The following is a 14,355-nucleotide window of genomic DNA, read 5'->3' on the forward strand; positions in this document are numbered from 1 at the left end:
CAGATCTGTTTGATGGGACACGTAGGATGAAGCTGCAGCATCTGTTCAACACATCATTACATTTTTAGCTCATTAAACTACCTTAATTACCACAGTGAGGACCATGACAATCAATCCTACATTACTGCAGGGAGAACTCCTTCAGGTTTTCCTCTCCAATCCATTTTTTTTCCTGCTGCTTCATGAAGATTGCAATTCTCTCTGCAGCCCAAAGTGCTGAGGCCGACTCTCTTACCTGGCGAGGAGCTGGTGATGGACGGCATGCGGGTTCACCTGGTCCCCGACGGCCGTGACGAGGCCACCGGAGCAATGGGAGGACCGCCTCTGCTCCCTTCCGAGGGTGCCATCTTCCTCACTACCTACCGCCTCATCTTCAAGGGCACTCCTGCCGACCAGCTGGGTAAAAGATGACGCACAAAAAGCTTAATCTGTTCTAGAAAATTGCTTCCTGTGTCCATGACTGAGATCTTAATCTCTGTCGTCTCCTGTAGTCGGGGAGCAAGTGGTGACTCGCTCGTTCCCCATCGCCTCGCTGACCAAGGAAAAGAGGATCTCAGTCAGTTTGCCCATGGACCAGTTTGTCCAGGAGGGACTACAACTTCGGTCCTGCACCTTCCAGGTCCTCTTCATTTCCTTCTTACCTCTAAATCCAATGATTCATGCAGCAGGAGTAGCAAAAAGACAGAGGTCAGGAATTAGAGGAACAGTAGTAGCCAGTAACCAGTATTGATCAGTATGTCTGGTATTTATATTGTGTACATTAATTTGTATTTTCAATCTGTTTTGGTGTTTTTATTTATTTATTTATTTTTTGTAACTTTCACTTTTGATACTCTGTGTGCTTCGTACCCTGTGTCTGTGTGCTTCTATACAATGCTGCTAGAACCTCAATTTCCCTGAGAGAGTCTTCCCAAGGGATCAATAAAGTTCTGTCTGATCTAATCGAAGTAAAAATAAGAGAATTTGAGTAAAAGTGTCCAGATTTGACAAGAAATGACTTGAATCGAAGTTAAAATCACTTGAGTAAAAGTGCCGAAGTGCCTTTACCTGTAGTCGATTATCAAAAGTAGTTTTCTGATGTAAACGTCCTTAAGGTATTTGTGTGATGTCATTGTTTTTCAGCAGATTTGTCAAATACACACATTCTGCAACGACTCTGTAATGAATTTTGAGGGATTTGTTACCGATTAGTGTCTTGAGATGGGCTGCCATTGGGATGCGAGTCTAAAACCACAGGACAGTCACGCGCCTCTCTCTGTCCTACAGCTGATGAAGATTGCATTTGATGAGGAGGTGGCGTCCGATCTGGCCGAAGTTTTCAGGAAGCACTTGCACAAGCTGCGCTACCCTCAGCACGTCCAGGGCACCTTTGCCTTCACCATGGGGCTGAGCTGCAAGATAGCGGTGGAGCACAAGAAAGAGGACAAGAACCAGTCACTTAAGTAAGGTTCAAACTGACTCTGAGAACAGTTTAAATGCAAACGTTTACGTATCAATGAGATTTGTTTGTAAGGAAACCTTCGAGGTGAGATTTTGTGCTGCCGATTTCTGCGGAATCCCTTCTTGACGCAATTCCAGGCATACAAGGAGATCGGGGCAGGGGTGACCTTTGAACCAATCTTATTGGGAGGCAAGAGCATGACAATTGTGCCCCACCAAAATGAGATTTGTTGTCCAGAAAGAAAATAATAACACATCCTTGTGAAGGTTTCTGTCAGTTGGTCCTATAACAGTAGTCTTAGCAGCCAGCCCCCCCCCCCCCCCCCCCCCACACACACACACACACACAGACCAAGCAGAACACAAATACTTCTCTTTGTGAAGAATCAGAGAAGCTTTTGAATAATTCATCGGTGGAAAACTCAGCGGCCATTTTATTGGCCTGTTGTTTTCGTCTCTCCCCATGTGTGTATGTGCCAATAGCCTCCATTCAGAGAAATTTACTCCAGATCTGTCTCAAGCAGCATCACGAAAGCAAACTCCTGTCTGCTCATTATGAACGTGAAGTCCAGGCTGGTTCAAGCTGTAAAGGTTAATTTGATTGTCTTTCGTAAAAAACTTCAGCTTCTCTTTTTCTTTTTGCCATTGCTCCTCCTCCTCCTCATTCCATTTTCAGAACACTTTCCAAAAACCTGATGAAGACTGCCAAGAGGACCATCGGCCGACAGTATGTGACCAGGAAGAAGTACACGCCTCCTACCTGGGAGAACAGAAGCAGCTTCCAGTCTGAACTCGATGAAGATGAAATCTCAGGTATCACAGTTATTTAATGCTCAGCTCTTGGGTAATCTTTAACTCCAGTAAAGTTTAGGAAATTGATCATATTTTTCTGGAAAAAGTGATCAGTAATGTAGGAATAGTGTATCAAGGTAAATGAACAGCTCGCTGTAAATTCTTGTCTGTTTAACCAAGGCTCCTGCTGTGTCTCAGTCTCAGAGGAGGTGGAGCAGAGCTCCCTCACCCTGTCATCCACCATTCGCTCCTCGGACAGGCAGACCATGAGCAACGTGGTGGAGCGTGCGTGTTGCCGCGACTACCAGCGCCTGGGTCTAGGCACGCTCAGCAATAGCTTGACGCGCTCTAAGAACGAGCCGTTCAGGATTTCAACAGTCAACCGCATGTACATCGTGTGCAGGAGGTGAGGGAAAAACTGTCGCCCACAGAAACGAGTCATCGGTGTAGACTTTGAATTGTGCTTAAATACGTGCCTGTGCGCTGCAGCTACCCCGGCCTGCTAATCGTGCCTCAGAGCATCCCAGACTCAACTCTCCAACGAATCGGCCGCTGCTATCGACAAAACCGCTTCCCAGTGGTTTGCTGGAGGAATTCCAGGACGAAGGCCGTCCTCCTGCGCTCGGCGGGCCTCCACGCTAAGGGGGTCGTGGGCTTCTTTAAGTCCCCCAATGCTCCCACTGCAGGTGACCTACCCCACTCCCACCCAGAGTCTGTCGTGTTACCTGAAAGATAAAGTTATAAAGATGAGCTCTTGTGTTTTTGTGTGTGCAGTGCCATCACAGGCCGACTCCACCAGTCTGGAGCAGGAAAAATACCTGCAGGCCATCATCAGCTCTATGCCTTCCTACAGCGAGACCAGCGGCAGGAACACACTCAGCGGCTTCACCTCCACACACATGAACACCTCCGGTAGGTCGACTATGACATTCAGAATCCGAAGCACATTAAAGCTCGTGTTTGAAGCGAGCGGCTGACTTGCCATTACTGCTGTCTGCAGACTCATCAGATAAACTGCGGCAGCCAAAAATCAGCGACCTGATGAAGCAGGTGTTGGGCAACAAGGAGGACATGCCTGGAACCGTCACCCGGGGTGAGACGAGTCTGACTGACATGAGAAACAGGCTAAACCTGTTCAGGTTTAATAAACTCCACAGTGGGAATATTGAATGAATGAAAACTGTTTATTTCGAACATTTGATACAACAACAATTACAAGATAGATCAGTGAAGACAACAACAAAAAAGTTCCTACTGTGTACCCAACATGTCCGAAAAGGGGTAGGGTGAAGCATCAGCTTATTTATCCCTACCCCTTCTTCCCCACAACCAGTAATACCCTTTGCCACATATACACATAGATTCCTACACACCTAAACCGATATCAATATATATATATATACATACACATATACATACATATATACATACACACATCAACATACATACACATATATACACATATACATATATACACATATATATACACAAACATAAATATACACCTACACATACCTACTTACATACAAAATACTATATATTTACAAGCCGAAGCAAAAAACAAAAACACCCTAACCCTCATTACCCTTCCTCCTCCCTATACCCAGAAAAAAACATATTTTTTCCATGATACATTTGGGTTTGAGCTCAAACAATGATGTTTAGGACATCAGCTATCCCTGGCATCTCTTTTGGAGGGGATTATAAATTCCAAAAGCAAAATCTAAGCTAAATTTCCTTCAGTATGGAATGTAAACCCCTTTTTTTAGCCTAATAATCGTGCACTCGAACAGTCTGTTGTTTTGCAACAAAATCCAATATATTCAACAATTAGCACATCTTGGTCCACTGGCGAATGCTGTCTGTGCACTTGGTATTTTTTTCTAATTGTTCTTCTTTTCCACTTCACATAAAAGAAGCGCTCCACTACTTCCTTGAAAGAGGTCATGTTGTGCAAAATCCTTTTGTATAAACTTTTTATAGATACATACTGTTGAGGCTTCGTGTTAAATGCCCTTCATATACCACAGTTCTGTGTGTCTGTTCATCAAATTTGTGTTAAACTTTGCATACTTTGTTTGTAGGACACCTATTTATCTGTATTAGCTTTCTGAAAATGTGTAAAATATGATCCCTTTAATAGTTTTGTTCCATACTTTGTGTAAGATAAAAAGAGATAAGATATTCTTTTGTTAGTCCTCCATGGGGAGATTTGCTGTATCACAACAGCAGTGGTAATAGAAATTGTACAACAGTAAGACAGAGTAAAATGTGTAAATACCTAGGCATGGCAAATCATGAGAATGAAAAATCGAGAAGTACTGTGTACATCGTATGTCGGACACAAATACATTATATGCCAGTGGCTAGAACAAGTCCAGTTTGCATACAGTGAAGCAGATTTAAAAATAATATTAGTTTGTTGACCTGGGATATACATAAGTAAATATATACACTTACTGGGAGCACACACTAATGTTATAGTTGTGTCAGCACGAAGCATTTACACAGTAAGTCGTCATTATTTTCAGTAAGACTAACTCTTGTTGTTGAACTAGAAAATCCAAAACCCATCCCCTGTATGTAGCACATCTTTCCGATGAGTGTTTTTGTATGTTTGTGAGTGAAACAGTCTTCCACTGTGTGGCGCTGTTGGTTAACAGCCCATCTCTGTCATTTAACCTCAGCTCTGGGTCAAAGGGCCAGAGTCATCACCCTCTCTCAGCCCAAACTGTCTGGCAAGGCCAGGAACTCTCCTAGAGGTACAGTAGGCTACGTCCCCCCGCTGCCCGCCCACTCCGTCACTTCTGTCTAACCAGTCAGGTCTCTTTAACAGTAGGGTCATTGTGGTGTGGTCCCTTTTATTTAGTGTGGTGTTTCTCTGGACTAATCAGCTGTTTGTTTTTAGCTGCTCCTGTCTGCATGCTGCTGCTGCTAGAGCTCTGCTGTCTGTCAATGTTTGATTCTTCTGCCTGCTGAATGTGAAGAACACTCAGTGATGTTCTCTCAAAAAGCAGCGTTAGCAACTCAAATCACTAGCATTTGACTCTTTCTGCCTTTTTACTGGCATGTTGTGTGCACATGCACACATTAATGAAAATAAATGATCTCCACCGAAGCCTTGAATGTTCATGTTACACAGTCAGCGCTGTTATACTAATAGCGATGTGCATGTGTGTAAAAATCAGGTAAATGGGGCAGCATCCGGGGGACCGGGCGTCTAAGTGCCTACAACCCAGACGTGGGAACACGCCTTGCAGGGAAAGAGTCTCCACAGCCTAACGGTGGGCCGAGCGAGGCGCTGTTCCTCCGCCAGCAAAAGGCCTACCTGTACATCGTTGGAGATAAGAACCAGCTCAAGGTGAGGAACAGCACACAGCCGGAAAAAAAAAACAAAATACTGTGTTGTTGTGAATATAGAGTAGCACAACCCTGATTATAAGGCGACCCCCTTTTTTCAAGGCATTCTGTTAGAAAAAGATGTTCTGAAGACCAAATCTTATTTTAACAAAACAAAATTATTTTATTTGAAAATAATACCAACAAAAGCACATTTTATGGGCAGCCCCTCATTTGATTTGTCAACCATGTTTGACTGACATGACACACTGGCACTTTTAAGACCATAATAAGCTTTTCTGATTAGCTTTTTTAAAAATGGTCTTTTTGGCTTGCCATCTTATTACATTACACTCTCTTACTTTGCATTTCTTGATTGCTTGAGAGTGGTTTGATGATATCGATTCACATCTCTCCGTCGTGCTGCACCATAAGCTACAGTAGTGTTCAGAATAATAGTAGTGCTATGTGACTAAAAAGATTAATCCAGGTTTTGAGTATATTTTTTATTGTTACATGGGAAACAAGGTACCAGTAGATTCTCACAAATCCAACAAGACCAAGCATTCATGATATGCACACTCTTAAGGCTATGAAATTGGGCTATTAGTAAAAAAAAGTAGAAAAGGAGGTCTTCACAATTATAGTAGCATCTGTTGTTGATGCTACAAACTCAAAACTACTTGTATTATGTTCAAACTGCTTTTTTTTTTGCAATCCTGTGAATCACTAATGTAGTATTTAGTTGTATAACCACAGTTTATCATGATTTCTTCATCTGCAAGGCATTACTTTTGTTGGTTTGGAACCAAGATTTCGCTTGTTTACTAGTGTGCTTGGGGTCATTGTCTTGTTGAAACACCCATTTCAAGGGCATGTCCTCTTCAGCATAAGGCAACATGAATTCAAGTATTTTGACATATCCAAACTGATCCATGATACCTGGTATGTGATATATAGGCCCAACACCATAGTAGGAGAAACATGCCCATATCATGATGCTTGCACCACCATGCTTCACTGTCTTCACTGTGAACTGTGGCTTGAATTCAGAGTTTGGGGGTCATCTCACAAACTGTCTGCGGCCCTTGGACCCAAAAAGAACAATTTTACTCTCATCAGTTCACAAAATATTCCTCCATTTCTCTTTAGGCCAGTTGATGTGTTCTTTGGCAAATTGTAACCTCTTCTGCACATGTCTTTTATTTAACAGAGGGACTTTGCAGGGGATTCTTGCAAATAAATTAGCTTCACACAGGCGTCTTCTAACTGTCACAGCACTTACAGGTAACTCCAGACTGTCTTTGATCATCCTGGAGCTGATCAATGAGTGAGCCTTTGCCATTCTGGTTATTCTTCTATCCATTTTGATGGTTGTTTTCCGTTTTCTTCCACGCATCTCTGGTTTTTTGTCCATTTTAAACCATTGGAGATCATTATAGATGAACAGCCTATAATTTTTTGCACCTGTGTATACGTTTTCTCCTCTCCAATCAACTTTTTAATCAAACTACGCTGTTCTTCTGAACAGTGTCTTGAACGTCCCATTTTCCTCAGGCTTTCAAAGAAAAAAGCATGTTCAACAGGTGCTGGCTTCATCCTTACATAGGGGACACCTGATTCACACCTGCTTGTTCCACAAAATTGATGAACTCACTGACTGTATGCCACACTACTATTATTGTGAACACCCCCTTTTCTACTTTTTTTTACTAATAGCCCAATTTCATAGCCTTAAGATTGTGCATATCATGAATGCTTGGTCTTGTTGGATTTGTGAGAATCTACTGAATCTACTGGTACCTTGTTTCCCATGTAACAATAAGAAATATACTCTAAACCTGGATTAATCTTTTTAGTCACATAGCACTACTACTATTCTGAACACTACTGTAGGTAGGGGCGGGTTGCTTCAGTATTGGGGGTATACATGTTTCACAGGTGTTTTCTGTTGCAGATGTACATACATGTAAAACTGGTGACACTGAATAAAATATGACCCCTTTTTTTCAAATATATTAAAAACAACATAAAATGCTGTCTTATATTCAGAACAGTACAGAACTTTGTAATTTCACTAACAAAACACATTTTGTGAATAAATGGTTACTTGCCAAAGCGACCTTGGAAACATCTGGAAGTACCTAAAAGTTCAACTTCTTCCTGGCCAGAGGTGTTGTTTCCATCATGTTTTGTGCTGTTGTTTAGGGAGGGAAGCAGGACTCGTTCCAGCAGTGGGAGGTGGTTCCCATCGAAGTGTGTGACCTGCGGCAGGTGAAGAACAGCTTCAAGAAGCTGATGAAGGCCTGTGTACCCAGCTGCACGCCTCCTGATGCCAACATGACCTTCCTGCGGTGTCTGGAGGAGTCTGAGTGGATGGCTCTGGTTAGTGAGCTCTGCTTTGCTTTTATTTTCTGCAGCCAGAGCGTGAATAGTTTTAGTCTGACTCTGAGAGAGTGTGTGTGTGTGTGTAGCTGCACAGGGTCCTGCAGGTATCCGTGCTGGTGGTGGAGCTTCTGGACACCGGCTCATCGGTCATGGTCAGCCTGGAGGACGGCTGGGACGTTACCACACAGGTTTGACTGACAGCTGACTTTACCCTTGTTACCAAACACTGCACAAACAGGATGTGTTGCCTTTAGCAGATTAAAGGAGTCATATTGTGCAAAGTTGTTTCTTTATACTGTATCTACCTTTTAATCACAGTTAATAGTCCATACTGTGTACAGTGTTGTGCACATACTTTAAGCACATTTAATCGTCCTGAAATCTAAAAAAAATGCCTAATTATTTGTCAGTGGTTGTGACCTTTTGCTTGCCCCCGAATCATCCGAAAAATCTTTTATTTCATTATGATTATCCACTAACAGTGCGACTTTAACATGTGTACATGCAATTTTTGACAACTCAGGTGCACTCAATGATCTTTAAAACAAACAAATAAATAAATAATATTGGCTGTTCAGATTGAAGACATTGAAAACGTTTTGTTTTTCTGTAGTGAATGTAGCAGCTTTTTTTTTTTTTTTCCCTCTTTACTGAATGTTTATTGTTGTTGCCTTGGTTTCCTGCGTGTGGCGTCCCTGTGCAGGTGGTGTCTCTGGTGCAGCTTCTGTCTGATCCGTACTACCGGACCTTCGACGGCTTCCGGTTGCTGGTGGAGAAGGAGTGGCTGTCGTTCGGCCACCGCTTCAGCCACCGTGGTGCGCAGACGCTAGCCAGTCAGAGCAGTGGCTTCACGCCGGTCTTCCTCCAGTTCCTCGACTGCGTGCACCAGGTCAGTCTGCAGGGGAGGTCAGGAAAATTTTATTTTCAGTCTGCAGCTCTGACCTCACAGTAAATCTGGTTCTTCGTCCATCCTCTCCCAGATCCACCTCCAGTTCCCCATGGAGTTCGAGTTTAGTCAGTACTACCTGAAGTTCTTAGCCTACCACTACGTGTCCAACCGCTTCCGCACCTTCCTGCTGGACTCTGACTACGAGCGCATCGAGTTGGGTGAGCTGTTTAGAGGTTGCACTCTTGATGTTTAAGCCGAGAGCCGAGTTCCGAGACGCTAACTGAGGAATTGTGTTTGCAGGCGTCCTTTACGAGGAGAAAGGTGAGAGGAAGAGCCCGCAGGTTTGTAAGTCTGTGTGGGACTACATCGACAGACTGAACAAGAAAACGCCGGTCTTCTACAACTACATGTTCTCTCCTGAAGACGAGGAGGTGAGTCACCGTTTGGAAAAACTGATGAATCCACTTTAACTAATGAAACGTTGAGTCAAACGAGTCACCGTCTCTTCCAGGTGTTGCGGCCCTACACTTTCATCTCCAACCTGAAGGTGTGGGACTTCTACACCACGGAGACGCTGTCGGAGGGCTGCTCCTACGACTGGGAGCTGAGGTGCCGGGAGGAGCGCCTTGCCGAAGAAGCCCCCGAGAAACCAGAGACCGGTGGGCCTAAGTCGCAGCGGCGCATCGTGTGGCCGTGTTACGACAGCCTGAGCAAGGTGGTTCCCGACGCCATCACCAAGCTACTGCACGATCTGCAGTGTCTGGAGGCAGAGCTCGGTCAGACGTCTGAGAAATGGAAGGACACGTGGGACAAACTCAAAACTGCCCAGCGGACTGATGCCAAACTGGAGAGCAAGGTGACACCCGCAGATCCTTAGTTCCAGTACAGTAATCCAGCTGGCACTCAGCGGAGTATCACGTGTTAACAGATACAGTAGTCACATACAAGTGTTAAACCAGTTATCCCAGCGGCGTCCAACGTTATGTCACAGAGCAGGTCTGCTTCACCACAAATCCTCTCCACCTTTCCCCTGCCCCCATTCAGTACCTCAGTGCTTTGTACCTCTTGCTTAAAGGGGATGGCATGATGAGTTGATGTTATATGTCTACAAAACGCCCTTAAATAATGTATGGCATTATTATTATGGAGCGTTATTCCCGCTCATTTACACCCAGCTCCCTCTCAGATTATTTACCCTCTGATGTCGTGTTTTATTGAGTGCACTATAGAACCACGAGATGGGAGACTAAAACTTAATGTACCGAGGTGTAGCAGCAAGTTAACTCGAGGGCTAATGTCAGAGCTAACACTATTTGCTAGGCTTGACTGGTTGACTCGTGACTTCTGGTGAGTTTTTTCCTTTTTAGATGTGATTCTGTAAGACAGAACAGTGACAGTTCTTCTCTGTAAGTAGTTTTTTTAACATGTTATTCTGGCAAGACAACATCTGGGTTAATCACCGGAAAATCTAAATGCCAAAATGGAACTTTGTCAAAGTTAACAACTTTCAGTAATAATCTTGTTTAAATGCATTTATGGAGACTTTTGACTACACGTTTGTATTTACAGGTCTACTGTTGTTTCAGTTTCAGCCAACGTTTTCTTTACTTCATCCACAGCCATCATTCTCCAGCTCACTGCTGATCTCATCCAACCTCAGCCACCAGAGGCGCTCACAGGGCGTGTACCTTCAGGAGCGTGGCGTGGGCTCGTCCATCAACCTGGCTTTGGAATGCGAGGCACGAGCCACGTCCACACCTGTCCCCGGCCGGCCGAGCACCAGCACGCTTTACAGCCAGTTCCAGAGCACGGAGAGCGAGAATAGGTCTGTAGTAAGCCACCCACTTTTAAACCATTTCATTAAGTCAGCAGCTGTGATAGTTGTCCTGTCTTCCTCCAGGAGTTTTGAAGGAATCCTGTACAAGAGGGGTGCACTGCTTAAACCGTGGAAACCACGGTGGTTTGTGCTCGACAAGACCAAGCATCAGGTACGCGAGGGCTCAAAAACTAAACGTGAGAGTGAGTGGGTGTAAATTTTTTAAATATAAAAATCGGTCTTATAACGGTGTGTTGTTTGTCACCTTTCAGCTGAGATACTACGACAGCCGACAGGACAAGGAGTGTAAAGGCGTAATCGAGTTGGCCGAAGTGGAGTCCGTCAGCGCGGGAACGCCCGCCATGGGAGCTCCCAAAAACATTGAGGAGAAAGCCTTCTTTGATGTGAGTTCACCACTTCGCAAAACTCAAATAAATATATATATTATTTATGTACTGAAATCAGCCAAAGCAAGTTTAGTTTCACTTTATCTATGCTGTTCCACTGAAACCGGCATTAGTCGGTCTCGGCAGCGCTATGATCGCCGAGTGATTTCCTCTCTGCTTCCAGGAGAAGTTGCAGACTTAAACCTGTCAATAAACTAGCAAAGCACTTTCATGAGACTATGATAATCTGAGAGGCGTCTCACCTCACGTGAACCCCGCCTGACCGTGTGCAGGAAGTTAATTTGTTTTTCTGTGCTTTCAGCTGAAGACGACAAAGCGAATGTACAACTTCTGCGCCCAAGACAGCACCAACGCTCAGCTGTGGATGGACAGTGTTCAGAGCTGCCTGTCAGACGCCTAGACGGGAGGTGGGACTCTAAATTAAGAACAACGCAGCCGCAAACCAATGAGCAGAGCCTGCACACCTGACGGGAACCTTGGCCAGCCAATCCCAGTGGAAGAGGGAGGGGCCTTTCCACTCTGTTCAGTGTCAGAAGTGTTGAACTACTAACTTTGCATCGCAGCGTTTGTTCTTTGATACAAAAATTTAAAATTATTTTAAAAAAAAAGAGCCCCCTGCTGTTGACTTTGGGCTGCTGCAGCTTTTCGCTTCTGTGACAGTTCGCTTACAGAACACATCATCAGAAGTGTCGTCGTGTTCCAGGAGGGCGTCCTGCAGCTCAGACCTATACCTGTCCAGATCCTCCACCTGCGACCCGCCCTCGCTCGCTCTGTAAGATGCTACACGGAGGAATGACGGAGGAGCTGCAGTCGCCACGCCCAGGACATCTGGTTCACAGACCAGATGATATGCAACATGACGGCGGGAGAGACTCCTCGGTGATTCATGAAGGATTTTCCTTTCCAGAAGTTCAACATGCATCAGAAAAACTGATCTTCTGTCCTTCAGCATCTGATGAGGACGGTTTACTGTGAAAGCCATGAGTCAGTCGTACAGGTCAAACAGCTGGGCGCCACTCTGAGGTCACATAGTCTGGCCGAAGTTGATCTTAGGGCTATACCGATACTGGCCGTTACCTCTGCGCTAACGGGGAGATTGATTGATATTTGCACTGTTAAATTTAGCTGTACTGAACACACTGCTTTTTATAATTTAAGATGTGTACTTGCAGCGTCATCTCATCTCCCACAAATCACGAGAACTGCCGATAACAGCTGATGCATTGACGCAACACACCAGTATTGGTGGATACCCTGATTTAAGATGTTGACATTGATTGATACTTTGACTCAAGATAGTGATATTGGTGGATAATTTGATTCAGAATATCAATACTGATTGATACCTTAAAGAATTTGTATTTTGAATTTAGGTATCAATACTGTTTGATACTTTAACTCGGGGTATTGACTGTCGTTGATACTTTGACATATCAATACTAGCTGATATTTTGATTCAAGTTATAAGTATTGGTTAATACCTCAACTAGAGGTACTGACTGATCCTCTGACTCGGGTTATCAACATCAGCTGGTGTTTTGACATAATGTGCCCATAATCATTCAATACCTTGCCTCAAGCTGCTGATATTGTCTGTTACTTTGACTTGAGCGTAGAAAGAAACAAGCCTCAGATTGGTGCGTCCCTAAGTGTTTACAAAGACTGTGTACAGATTAACTCTTCACCTGTTTTCTGTCAGTGCACTTACTATTAACATTCAGATTTTAAAGAAATGTTGAAGGAAATGGAGGGAAATATTTTGCCACGATGTCTTCAAAGTGATTTAATGAAGAGGACGGAGGGATCCAAACAAACTGGGATGCTGAGACGGAATGCCTCAGAGAAAAGGATAAGCAGAGGTCTTCACCGGTTTGACATTTCAGACCTGACCGTAAACAGAGAAAACCAAACCAGATGCACTTAAATTTTTGTAAAATATAACCGACCCACGGTGCATTTAGCCTGAATAGATCAAAGAACGGTATGATGACCCAAAATCTACAGGCCAATTTTTGTCAGGACCTGATTTAAACGTTCCTGTGAACCGTGAAGACCTCAAGTCAGATGGACGTTGAGCTGCATCGGTGCCGCGTCGGAAGTGACATGTTTGTTCATGAAGCCTTTTTTTAAGCTTCACCAGGCTTTCAAACCCTTAAAAGTCCAACAGTGACTGAAGTTGTTCCTTCACAGCCGCAGAACTCTGACATGTCCGCGTGTCACATTTATGTCCACAGCAGTGTTTCTTTTGTACATAAGAGCGTTCAAGAAATGTTTAGCTGGATTTTTTTCTTTTTTTTATTTGCACCACCCCCCCCCCCCCCCCCCCCCCCCCCCCAAAATCAGAAAAACCACTCATAGCATCCCGCTTTGTAAAATATGGTTCTGCTGTCTTGAACATAAGATTTTGAATTGTAGATTTTTATTCCCCCCTCCCCATGTTGCCTAATAACTTCTGTATATACTACTCCAGATTTGTATGTAACATTTATGGTAGTAATTTATTTAACTTGTCTCCTCAGTAAGAAAGCTCCTCAAACACCACTTTATTTTTTAAATTAGGAGTTCATGTGCCATTTGTTTTGTATTGACTTTTTTTTATATATGTATTTATACACGAGGGCTGTCAATAAAGTATAGGTCCTTTTTATTTTTTTCAAAAACTAGAAGTGGACACGGTTCGAAAAATTAAGCTGGTTTTCGGTGAAAATTTTAACGGCTGATGAGAGATTTTGAGGTGATACTGTCGCTTTAAGGACTTCCCACGGTACGAGACGTCGCGCAGCGGTCCCAGGCGCCGTCGTCAGCCTGTTTCAAGCTGAAAACCTCCACATTTCAGGCTCTATTGATCCAGGACGTCGTGAGAGAACAGAAGTTTCAGAAGAAGTCGGTTTCAGCATTTTATCCGGATATTCCACTGTTAAAGGAGATTTTTTTTAAATGAAAGACGTGCGGACGGGTCCGCGCATCGGGACGCAGCCGGCGCGGTGCGGCGGCACAGGAAAAACACCTCCATGTTGATAACCATTTGTAAAATCCAGGCGGCTTTTGATGGCTTTCAGTGGAGTGAGTATATGAGAAATTGTTTAACAGCTGGACATGTTCCAACTTGTCCTTAAGGCTTCCAACAGAGGTGTTTTTCCAGTGGCGGAGCGTCGCAGTGGCTGCGAGCCGACGCTGCAATCCATCCGCACGTCTTTCATTAAAAAAAATCTCCTTTAACAGTGGAATATCCGGATAAAATGCTGAAACCGACTTCTTCTGAAACTTCTCTGTTCTCTCACGAT

General features: G+C 44.0%; 1 protein-coding gene across 7 annotated transcripts in view; it reads left to right on the top strand.

Annotated features, from left to right (window-relative positions):
- The window catches only part of sbf1 (SET binding factor 1), an 82,887-nt gene extending 69,488 nt beyond the window's left edge, over positions 1-13,399 (top strand). For 6 of the 7 annotated variants that reach the window (XM_034163321.1, XM_034163322.1, XM_034163323.1 and 3 more), the window contains 20 exons: positions 208-400; positions 492-619; positions 1,267-1,442; positions 2,117-2,253; positions 2,431-2,638; positions 2,722-2,918; positions 3,007-3,144; positions 3,233-3,325; positions 4,920-4,994; positions 5,421-5,593; positions 7,780-7,956; positions 8,046-8,147; positions 8,663-8,848; positions 8,940-9,066; positions 9,149-9,279; positions 9,360-9,704; positions 10,468-10,673; positions 10,749-10,836; positions 10,937-11,068; positions 11,373-13,399. In XM_034163321.1, the coding sequence (XP_034019212.1) occupies positions 208-400; positions 492-619; positions 1,267-1,442; positions 2,117-2,253; positions 2,431-2,638; positions 2,722-2,918; positions 3,007-3,144; positions 3,233-3,325; positions 4,920-4,994; positions 5,421-5,593; positions 7,780-7,956; positions 8,046-8,147; positions 8,663-8,848; positions 8,940-9,066; positions 9,149-9,279; positions 9,360-9,704; positions 10,468-10,673; positions 10,749-10,836; positions 10,937-11,068; positions 11,373-11,471 (3,111 nt within the window). In that variant the 3' untranslated portion in view covers positions 11,472-13,399. The remainder of the gene's footprint in view (positions 1-207; positions 401-491; positions 620-1,266; positions 1,443-2,116; positions 2,254-2,430; positions 2,639-2,721; positions 2,919-3,006; positions 3,145-3,232; positions 3,326-4,919; positions 4,995-5,420; positions 5,594-7,779; positions 7,957-8,045; positions 8,148-8,662; positions 8,849-8,939; positions 9,067-9,148; positions 9,280-9,359; positions 9,705-10,467; positions 10,674-10,748; positions 10,837-10,936; positions 11,069-11,372) is intronic. The other variant, XM_034163325.1, reaches the window with a different exon arrangement.
- Positions 13,400-14,355: the final 956 nt, after the last annotated feature.

Source organism: Thalassophryne amazonica, chromosome 22 (genome assembly GCF_902500255.1).
Source record: "Thalassophryne amazonica chromosome 22, fThaAma1.1, whole genome shotgun sequence".
Classification (NCBI taxonomy): Eukaryota; Metazoa; Chordata; class Actinopteri; order Batrachoidiformes; family Batrachoididae; genus Thalassophryne; species Thalassophryne amazonica.